Source organism: Urocitellus parryii, chromosome 12, assembly GCF_045843805.1.
Source record: "Urocitellus parryii isolate mUroPar1 chromosome 12, mUroPar1.hap1, whole genome shotgun sequence".
Classification (NCBI taxonomy): Eukaryota; Metazoa; Chordata; class Mammalia; order Rodentia; family Sciuridae; genus Urocitellus; species Urocitellus parryii.
Window position 1 is genome coordinate 92,416,658 of NC_135542.1, and position 11,622 is coordinate 92,428,279.

Genomic DNA, 11,622 nt, shown 5'->3' on the forward strand with positions numbered 1-11,622 from the left:
AAGACCAACATTAAACAAGGATGAGAGGTGGGAGGGAAAGGGAGAGAGAAGGGAAATTGCATGGAAAGGGAAGGAGACCCTCAGGGTTATACAAAATTACACACAAGAGGAAGTGAGGGGAAAGGGAAAAACAGTACAAGGGGGAGGAATGAATTACAGTAGTGGGGGTAGAGAGAGAAGAGGGGAGGGGAGGGGAGGGGAGGGGGGATAGTAGAGGATAGGAAAGGCAGCAGAATACAACAGACATGAGTTTATCAATATGTAAAGCAATGAAGTGTAACTGATGTGATTCTGCAAGCTGTATACGGGGTAAAATGGGAGTTCATAACCCGCTTGAATCAAAATGTGAAATATGATATATCAAGAACTATGTAATGTTTTGAACAACCAACATTAAAAAAAAATAAAATAATAAAAAAAAGTACCATGGCAGGAGGTCCCTTAAGTACTATCCCCGTAGGAACCACTGAGGCACCTGAAACACCACGCCAAATGGCTCATCTGGTGGCTGAGAGCTGGGACTGTTGTTTTGACTGCAGCGGAAACATTGCATCAGTAGGTCCATGACCTTCAACAATTCCATAAGAATGTAACCGAGACCTGGCAAACTCAAGAACATAAGGATCCAGATAATTCAAACAAAATTCAACAACTAAAGGATTCTATTATTTAACTAGGAGAATAAGTACAACATTTACAATGGCATCAAAAACTTCAGGGTCATTGTAATATCACCCAATTTTGTGTCACTAGAGATCCATATGATGACACTGAGACACAATGGAAAATGTATGTAATCACCTAATGGACTTGATCTTCTTCATATCAATACTTGTTTGAATTAAAATTACAATCTCAGGATCTGCCATAGAAAATGCAAAAACATCTACTTTTGAGAAGAAATTTGGGGCAGTTTAGCTAAGGGGATTTCTTCCCTCAACTCTTTGAAATACTTTTCTACACATATACCTGGGCTACTAGCTATTACTATACAGTTCATTTCTATTCTAGTTCTGCACAGTCTTTCAAGCAGGTTGGAAATGATTAAACCATCAAGAAATATGGTTCCAACATTAATCATGCTTGCAATGCTCCAAAGGACCCGAACTCCTGAGATCATGGAAAGTGCACCCTAAGTTTGAAAGGGATACAATGGCCTTCATTAAGGGAAACAGGCTCCCCAATGATAGGACCTGCTAAAATTGTTTTCCTAGAACTAACAAATCTGTTAATCTTCACCTTTATTATAATAGCCTTTCTTATCCCTATTCTTAATGGTGTAAAAAAACAATTTTCTTAATGAGGTGACCTGTCTGGCTCAAGCCCTCTCCAGAATACAGTCCAAATTTCTGAAACCACAAAAGGAGGACTGTGCCTGAGCCCCAAGTCTACTCCCACATATACTCTTCTTAAGCCTCAACCACAAGAGAACCCATGTTCTTTTCCAGAACTCTGAGAGAAGGGGTCCTCCTACTTCACCGTTTCTCACCAAGAAGCAACCAGATCTGAAATCATTGCCACTATTCATTATGACTTTTCAGAGTCTGGAATAAAACATATGCAAATGACAACCCAAAAACAGTGTGGCCTAGGAAGAGGGACGGAGGGAAAACCAGAATATTGATAACATTGATCCTTTACCAATACTTTTTTTCCCAGTGACATAAAAATCCCTGGGAAGGAAGCAAACATCACTCAGTGACAAGAAATCCCTGGAAAAGGGCAAGAATTGGTCCTTTCCCAATATATCCATTCTCAGGGATAGGACAATGCACCCTCCATTTTGGCGCGATGAAAACACTGCCAATAAAAACAAATTTCTAGTTTTTGCAACCTTTTTCCTGAATGCCCACGTCCTGTTAAAGTCTTCAATGGGTAAGTTACCTCCCAGTGTGTAACCTATATAAACCCAGACCAGCAGCCATTTCTAACCAAAAAGTCTGCCCATCTGATGCCTGACTCAATAGCTGAATAAAGGCTTTGCTGAATTCATGAGGTCTGGACCCGTCTCCATCATCTCCATCGCCTTAACCTATAGTAGCTGGGGATACCTTTGATTTCTAAGAGAACATAAGGAATGATCTGGCTTACAGATACTCACTGTATGTTCTTAGTCTCACATTACATGCCAGTATTATAGAAGTAAGATATCTGAGGTATGCAACTGAGATAAAAAGAAAAAATATATGCACTGAAAAAGTTGACATACTCCAAGCCATATCTTTATACGACCAAACATTTCACAATCCCTCTTAGCTAAGAATTATCCCACACACAACCAGCAAAAAAAAATGATATTCCATAATTAGCAGTGTAAGAGATGGGAAAAATAGGCCTGTGAATGCAATATTTATCTTTATTTATGAGCAATTTTTTCTATATATGCGCTTGATTTCCTGTGGGTTCTTGACATTGTGAATCACACTATCTACTCACTGTCTCTAAGGAAGTCCAAAAGTTAAATAAAGGTCCATTGACAACTAACAGAATATTATTTTTTTAAAAAACACACGACTATAATCCCAGCAGCTTGGGAGACTGAGGCAGGAAGATCGCAAGTTCAAAGCATACATCAGCAATGGCAAGGTGCTAAGCAACTCAGGGAGACCATGTCTCTAATAAAACATAAAATAGGGCTGGTGATGTGGCTCAGTGGTAGAGTTCAATCCCTGGTAAACCCCCACCACCACAAAAAAAAAAGGTTACCACCAAGAAAAATGAATAAATCCCAGTTGTACTCCCCCAAACCAGCTCAGTACTCATATATATATATTATTACCAATTCAGTCCTGACTGACTTTATCACATTACAAGAGAAAGTGGTGAAACTAACACTCTCCAGGGGATCAAAAGCAAAAGCAATTTAGATGAAGTTGTGCTGAACAGACACACCTCTTACTTGGGTGCACAGCATAACCACAATGCTTTTTCCACAAGCCTCTCTTTGCATGTCTACACAAATCCATCAGGCCCTAAGCAACATAGTGAGACCCTGTCTCTAAAGAAAAATAAAAAGGGCTGGGGATGTGAGGTAATGGGAAAGTGTCCCTGGTTTAAATTCCAAGGACCCGTCCACTCAGCAAAAAAAAAAAAAAAAAAAAAAAAAAAAAATTAATTGCCTCTTTTATTAACACAAAATGAGACCTCAATGAGTTAACTTGTTTCTAACAAAAAGTTAAAATTTAAAAGTCCATGTTACCCTCTCCTTTATTTATGTTATCCATACTTTTTTATGTTCTCTTAATGTTCTAACTTATCTCCTGGCCTGCCACCCAAACATGCAAGACAAAGAATGTGAGAAGCCCAAGATTCTATAGTGGCTGTTTGCATGGGGGAGGAAGTCACAGTAACTGCCACACTGGATCCTCTTACATGAGAAGAGAGAGAGGATCCTCAGTGCCTCTCACATATGAAAGAGGCTGATGGCACAAAGTCTACATGGCCAAGGAGCTGTCCTCAGGGAGTTATAAGTTAAAGGAGTACAACAAAAATCCAGAGAGGGAAATTTTACAGGCAACTAAGTCTTCCACCTCTCTAGAGTTTCTGCTATTGTTCAGAGTTCACTTTTCAAAGAATCAACTCACAGAAAAAAAGACCCCTGCTTCTGCAAGTTAAAATAAAGTAATATCAATGTGTACAAGAATGCAGACTCAAGGCTTGTCCATGAAAAAATGTCTACAATGAAGAGGGATGGGGGAAGGAGAGCAGAAGAGAGTTACCAGTCTAACCTGGCCCAGCCCAGGCCAAAGAAAACAGGGATCTAGGAGAAACTAAAGAGAATCTTGGGCCACATCATTCCCCAGAGAATGCACTCAAGGAACTTCCCCCTAGGGCTGGGATTGTGGCTCAGTGGTAGAATGTTAGCCAAGCACTCGTGAGGCACTGGACTTGACCCATGAATAAAATAAAAGTATTGGGTCCATCTACAAATAGGGAAAAAAAAAAAACAACTTTTTAACCCCTTTCTGAATCCTTGAATACTGCAGTAACTTCAATAATCAAATCAACTTCTGTGGTTCCAGAACCACTATACTTGCTCAACCTAGATGTCTCTTTCTTCCATCTCCAGGGATATTAACTGCATATGTTAATAAAGTAATGTATTACTATTACCTCTTATAGTGTGAAACATAATTTATAACATATTCATAATATTTTAATGAACATTTAAGAGGAACACAGAGATGATATCCCTAACACAAGAGCCTGGGGGAGGGGAGCCATGGGGTGAGCCCATTATGTCCCTCCTGCAGGGCTCACCTACCAGAACTGAGCCATTTAGTTTCTATTATAACTTTCCTGTCACTTTCTCCACCCAATCAACTCTCTTGTCATTTTCCCCACCCAATCCCACCTTCTCCTTCGGAGTCTGACCACTCTATTGGCTACTTCATACCTTTAAACGGCCAGGTTTGTGACATCATTCTCCCACCAAACCTACTGCCACCTGCTAGAATCTTAGGCTTGCCATGTAGTTGTAAACAAATTTGAATCATCGCAAGTGACCAGTGACCAGTGACCAGTAACCAGTCATTAGTGTGGCCAGTAAACAGTGACCAGTGAACTCCATACTGGGAAACATGCATTCTCTAGCCTCAGCCACCCACGCATCCTCTAGGGTGATCTCCTCATCCTTTGTATCTACAATTGATGTGACCTCTTCTCTGACCATGTCAGGTGAGTAAAGAAACTTTTTAAAGCTTTTTATTAGACTTTTTACCTGCCTCAATTTACTAATGGAGTCAAAAGAGCTAAGAATAATAGGGGAAAGGATGGAACTAGAAATCTGGACACCTAATTTCATTTGGAATTTGACATGTACTAGGTATAGAACTGGACTATCTTACTCTCTCACAAAATCTGTTTCCTGATTTGCTACATGAGGATAACAGATTGCCCATGTTCTGGTCCCTTACTTTTCTTGCATCTTGAGGGGCGTGTTTATAGAGAATGAAATCCGATTTCATGGTTGTGTTGTTTCAACTGAAAGAGACAAAACCTAGGCAGGGTGGAAACCAAGAGGTTTCCTCTGTAACAGTTTCCCTTCAAAAAGATTTCTACTTCAGTATTTCAAATTTAGTGCCGTTCATAAAAGGGACATTCACATATTTGGGAGTTTTCTGTTTCAACTAGGTGAAAAGAGAAATAGGGAGAGAGGAGCAGGAGGACAGGGCTGTAAGGAGGCAGATGTTCTTGGGAAAGCAAGTTTGTGACTGTTTAAGCACACGGCAATAGGAACTCGGCGGAGGAAGAAAATATAAAAATAAAGGAGAAGAAAATGTTAGAAAAATAGAGATGAAGAGAATGATGTTGTTGAGAAAAAAAGAGGTTGGTTGGGATGGATGTGGAAGAAAAGCAAAGATTTTATTTAAACCAACAGACAGCATAGAGTGAATGTTCCCAGAGGCTGGTTTAGAGAATGTTTAGATTAACAGACCAGCAAGGAAACTAAGACTTGAATGAGGGTATCACTGGGGTAAGCAGGTTATCAGAAAAGTCACACTTGGCTGTTAGAGTTCTTCTATGATCGCTTTCAACACAGATGATGTTGACAGTTTGAACATGAACATTTTAGAAGTATGTTTTAGAAATGATTCTTCCTCCAAACATGCCAAGGAAAGTGGTTCTAGACAGAGCTGGGGAAATGGCAATTTCCGTGTCCTATTTTGTTCTGATTTTTAAACTACAGTGATTTCTAAAACATGTTTTGTCCAAACCTGCATCAGAAGGACACATTCCTTTGTGTGATATAAGCTGTCAAGGTGAAGCTGTTTTCCATCTTTACAACAGTTTTTTTTTTTTTTCTAAAACAGACAATATACAAATGGTCATTGATGATTTCTAAATCTAAGAACCGAAAGAAAGAACTGTGTAAGAATAAAAATTCAAGCTCACATCTCTAATTCCAAGTTTATTTAAATAACTATGTGAAGACGTTTTGTTTTGTCTACATTTCAAATAATTGTTTGGGGCTGGGGTGTAAGGTAGCTCAAACATTTTTGTATTAATATAAATGGGAGAAGAAAATGTCAGAATAAAAGACAAAAATTGTTTTAAATTTGTTATTTTATTATACTGTGATGGTTTTCTCAGACTTTAGGGACAAGACTTTTCTCTAAATGTGATAATAAACCAGGCTTCTATGATTTTGTTAAAGCATTTTTTCTGTTTTTTGAATAATCAAAAGGATTATCAGAAAATGTGTTTATATTAATTGAAATATCTACCTAGTGGAATTAATGTCTTTTATTTGGTGTTGGTAATCCTTAGAGGAAGAGAAACAAGAACAGTAATGACTTTACACTTATTGTTTTTTTCTCTAGTATGTACAAAATTTCTTTCGTCCTTCCTTCTGTCCTCATTCCCTTCTTCTTTCCCTCACTCCCTCCATTTCTCTCTCCTTCCCTCCCTGCCTTGCTCCTTATGCCTTCCTTCCTTCCTCTCATTCATTCTTTCTTTCTTATTTTCTTCTCTTCTTTCCAGTTCTGAGGATTGAACACAGGGTCTCATGAATGCTAGGCAAGCATGCTACACAAGCTATATCTCCAGGATATTTTATTTCTTTTCTCAGATAGGATCTTGCTGAATTGCCCAGAGTGGCTTTGAATTCCTGGTTTCCTGCAATCCCACTGCCTCAGGCTCCCGGGTGCTGGGACCAGAGGCCCACCACAGCATGCCCAGATTCATCATGGGTTTTGGCTTTAGTTTTCGCTTCTCCACGTGGCTACCCATCTGTTCACCCTACTTAAATTTGTGTTCACTTTACTTCAAATTTGTGTTCACTTTACTTAAAATTACACACATTTTTAGTATAGTTTCTCTGTCTATATGTACAGCTTGAGAATGCATTCAAACTCACCTTCAATTATGAGCTTTGTTTTGATTAAGAGTATTCACTAAAATCAAAGAGAAACATTCACTTTCATAATATTGTATGCATGATAACAGAACTCATTTCTTAGCAAATTTCATATACACTCACTTTTGCTCATATCCATATGTTCATTACTACGTAGTCATTCCTTTTAGTTCTGAGCTGTGTTTGACTTTTGCTTCTATCTTTACAGAACATACTGTAACTCCCTCCAAATGAAACTTTTTGTAATACCTATTTATCAGTTGTAGCTCAAGACAATACTTTTATTTTATTTATTTTTACATGGTGCTCAGGATTGAACCCAGGGCCTCGCATGTTTCAATTTCTTTCAAGAAGCATTTCTTGAGAAACTGAATTTCAGGTAGTCATTTTCATGTAGGATCAGCAGTTAGGCTGAAAGAGGGCAAAGAATGACGCTTAAATTATCATTTGGATGGTCAAACTGAACTCTAGGAAATATCATGTGACCTGGACAAACAAAAGGAGATACTAAAGATCACTGTGGTGATATCAGTACGATTTTCTATGAACAGGGAAAAACAAATTTCTGTATCTCCAGATTTCTGGTCTTTGGAACAAGAGTCCTGGCCAGGGAGAAAGTTTCCATAATCTGTTGCGGATTCTGAAAAAGTCAGTCTCACTTCCCTGACCCTTGGTGTACTCATTTGCTAACTGGTAATGTTGGGGTTTTCTCTGAGTTCGAAAATACTTCAGTTCTAGGGCCAATTCAGGAGTCAATACTAGTGCAGGCTCAAAGGAAAGGTAGGACAGGTAGAAGGATGCTTATAGGGAACAATGTGTGAAGCAGACCACTTGGGACTTCTGTGCCCAATTTGAGAGAAAAGGCAGGTAATCAGAAGAGTACTTGCAGCCATCCTAAATGGAGTGATTTGGGGTCTCTCAATGATTATTGAAATCAGGGCCCTCCTGATTACTACAACAGTAAGATGTCATTGTTTCTTGACTATTGTAAGAATCTGCCTGTCTCATCAATATTTTCACCACCCTCTTCTTCCTACAGAAAATTTCCAAAATTCTTCTTTACATGGAAATGCTGATTCTCTGCAGCTCTCTCTTCCTGTGGTGACCAATGCAGCTTCCCTGACAGGAAGTGTCTGCAACTTCTCCAGAGCCTCTGCTCCAGCTGCCACTTCAGCATGGTTACTGCCCTCAACCTGTGGCACCTCCTTCCAGCCACTCATGGGCAGTGCCTCCCTTTATCAACATGCTAGCACAGCCATGGTGTCTGGGGTTACTGGCCGGAACCAGACTCCCATGGCACCTGCCCCCTGTCCAAGTATCTCTGAGTGGTATATCCCAGGAAGTGCTGAAAAGAGCTCATCTTCACTCAGGGACTTTAATCTGACTGTCAGGTTAAGGCAGATTACAGCAGATTCTTCCCTATCTATGGCATTCCAGGATGACAAAACTTCCGAAGCCAATGTCATGATCCCTGGGTATCCACTACTATCGGGTAGGCTTGTCCAGGTGACACTACCTCAGATTCCAAATCAAGGACATTGCCTCTCACTACCCCACCAAGAAGGAAGCCAGGTCTACTACTATGATCAAAGCTCTCTGGGGACTCTGCTCTCTGGAGAACATTGGCCCTGCCTGCAATCCTATGGCTCTGTGCCATATGCAGGAAGTAGTGCCGCTGCCCCTCAACCAGAAATGGTGACAGTGCTAAAGGAAGTTCAGCCCACAAATGCCCTACCATCAGTCCCTACACCTGTGACCTACTACTCTGTGTCCACTCAGAGTATAGAAGGAACAAATTTTCAAGGTGAGTACAAACAGCAAAAAGGGGAAGGAATAAGATTACCATTCGAATGGAGGGTCCAGTTTTCAGCTGGTAATTGTGCGTCCACACATCCCTAGAATTCAAGTGCTGAGATTTTAACCACAATCTTGTTCAGCAGTCCCCATTTTCAGACTCTGTAAGAGAAGCATGCAGCACAGCATAATGGCCACCCATGCATTTAAGAGACCTCTAGGAGCACACGGAAGGAAGCGGCTGTTCACTATTTTTGCACTCAGTCCAGCTGCACAACCACACTATAAATATATTTCCCTAATTGTACTTTGGTTTAGAAAAATACATCAACACATATCAGGGTGTGACAGTTTAATTGTCCCTTAATTGACTGCAGGATTTAACCTCTGTATGTAGAGATGCTGCCCAAAGCAGGAGTCCAAAACCCACGACCATTCACATTGATCTCATGAGCAACAGCTCCACCCTCTCCTAGTTCATGGTGTTAAGTGTTCTTACATTCTGGGGAGAGTGGAGAGAATTGAGAGGCCCCTATATGAGAACGAGAGACTTCATGAAAGAGTTTTTCTGGGTTTCCCACAGAGGAGACAAGTGCTCTACCAGAAACCCATGCTGCCATGGTGATGAACCAGCCCAAAAGTAAGACTTCAAGGGATCACCTGTAACTAATATGCAACTCTTAACAGATATCTGTCAGTGGTCCTTTAAAAGAGCTAATAGAAATGCTTTCTCCACAGTTGGTGGTTTCCCTGAATAGTGTGTAGCTGGGAAGGGGGAGCATCCTACTTACCATCGTCCTTGATTCCTTTGCAGGGATGGAAACTTCCCTAGGGATGGAGGCTTCCTTGGGATTGCAACCTCCAAGTCAGACATTTTGTCTTCCACAGCCTCCAGAATTCTCATACATCTGCAATAACAGAAAAAGCCAAATAAGTGAGAAAAACTCACAAACTGAACTTGGGGACATTTCCACAATCACTCCAGTCCAGAGTTCCACTGATTTCTTGGCATTGCCCCCAAATCAAAGCCAGAAACAAACAGAGATTAAGAATTTGTGTGAGATTAACACCATGCTCACAGAGCCGCTGGATGCCTACCAAATTGCCATGGAGAACCAGGATCCTCCACTACTCCCTTTAGACATCCCAGAAATCCACCGGCTTCTGGCCTCCGTTGGTCCTCTGGACCAAGAGGAGAAGCCACATTCTGAAAATACCCTTCTAGAAAGGAGTAGCTTGAGTCTTGAGGACCAAGGCACACTTGAAAATGGGACTGAATTTAGCAGTTGTTTTGGAGACCTCACTGCACTGCTGGGGGATATTCAACTTCCTGAGCTTTTCGATTCCTTGAAAGACCTTGACCAAGCTGAGAGTCCCACAATAACAAATTCCAATGACACCAGATCCATCATGGTGAATCAGGGGCAGGAAATCACAAGTGCCTTAAAGGGTCCTAGTGATCCAGTGAGGAACAAAAAACATAAAGCCTCAGAGTCTCCTCATGGAACTCCTCAGGCCAAAATGCAGCTAAGGGACCTAGAGGGTGCATTAGGAGGAGAAGTTGCTCACAGGGATACAGACAGCAGTAGGGCCAATGTGCACACAGCCAAGCACTCTAACAGCAAAGCTCAGGAAGCTGCATCCAGCAGGAACAGCAAGGCTAAGGGCCATGGGCAGGAAAAGACCAAGAGAACCAGGGAAAAAAATTCCAAGAAAGCCGAGGAGAGGAAGCAGCCAGGCAACAGAGTCCAGGCGGAAGAGAAGCCAACTGTGCCCAAACTAAAGCGGAAGAGGAACCAACCTGAGCTTTGCCAGGAGTCCTTTAAAAAGCCTCGGAGCTGTCTCGGCATGCACATGGTGGAGTCGGTGCAGGTTTTCCATGCACTGGGGAAGAAGAATGACAAGAAAACTGGGCTCTCTTCCTCCCGGGCCCCGGGAAACTCAGGCAGTACCCAAGACCCCCGTACTTGCCCAGCTATGAAACCAAGGCTGGTGGTTAAGGGTCCTGAGAAATCACAAGTCAAAGCCCAGAATCCAGATATCAGTGCTGAAGGAGAGGGTCCCGCTCCATCCATTTATGAGCCTCCACCACCTGGGAAGGTCAAATTGGTACCTTTGCCTTTTCTGACCCAGGAGAAACCTCCACCTCGACCAGTAATCAATAGGAGGCCACAGTCTCTGGCCTCACGGAGACCCACTGGGGCTTACCCTGCCCAGCCTGGCCCTGCTAGCTCAGCTCAACCCATGGCAGTCAACACATCCCAACCAGCTACTGCCAACCCATCTTGGATTCGTCCTGCCAAGCCAGCTCACCCCGTTTTGACTCATGCCATTCAGTCACGTGTGAGCGCTTCTACCCAGCCTAGTGTCCCTTGGTCTGCTGCTTCTGGGCCTGCACCCTACAAAACATCATCTTGTACTTCTCTTCATTGGCAACCCATTCCCAGGGTTGGGACCAAGCCCCAGTCACAACCGCCCAAGCCTCAAAACCAATATCTCCTCCAAGACTTTGCCTTACAACCAATTCCATGGAGGAAACCCAATGTTGCTGGGCAAGTAGTATCAACTCCCATCACCAAACAGCAGAGGCCAGAGCGGGAAGCCATGAAGAAGAAGGCTCAACAAGAGCGTGAGAATGCTGCCAAGTACACTGCTTTGGGGAGAGTGCAGTGTTTCATTGAGAGGGAAAGAGAGATGGAGATTTCTCGCTACTATGGCTACACAATGTAAGAGCTGCTAAGATCAGTGGTGCCACTTAGGGACCAAATAGTTTTCCACATGTATCTAGATAGAGTCATACACATTTATTTATTCTCAGATGCTTTCAACGTTTAATAAACTTATACAAAGAAATGTAATATTATTCACTAATACATAATAAAGAGGCCTTCTGGTACCACTGAGAATTGTTAGAAAATAAAGAGGCCTTTCGGTACTACAAGGGTACCAAATAGTGTTCTCATATACAC

General features: G+C 41.8%; 1 protein-coding gene across 1 annotated transcript; it reads left to right on the plus strand.

Moving 5' to 3' along the window:
* The first annotated feature begins 4,580 nt into the window (after nt 1-4,580).
* Nucleotides 4,581-11,383, plus strand: LOC144249592 (uncharacterized protein C2orf78-like). The gene is made up of 3 exons (XM_077791710.1): nt 4,581-4,677; nt 7,899-8,663; nt 9,468-11,383. Exons 1-3 carry the CDS (start codon nt 4,581-4,583, stop codon nt 11,381-11,383), a joined length of 2,778 nt encoding a protein of 925 aa, XP_077647836.1.
* Nucleotides 11,384-11,622: the final 239 nt, after the last annotated feature.

Bases quoted from the DNA above. Each gene is read 5' to 3' on its own strand.
- LOC144249592 (XM_077791710.1), top strand. From the start codon at position 4,581: ATGCATTCTCTAGCCTCAGCCACCCACGCATCCTCTAGGGTGATCTCC. The intron at 4,678-7,898 runs GTGAGTAAAGAA...TTCTTCCTACAG, and splicing joins CTCTTCTCTGACCATGTCAG to AAAATTTCCAAAATTCTTCT. The intron at 8,664-9,467 runs GTGAGTACAAAC...ATTCCTTTGCAG, and splicing joins AGAAGGAACAAATTTTCAAG to GGATGGAAACTTCCCTAGGG.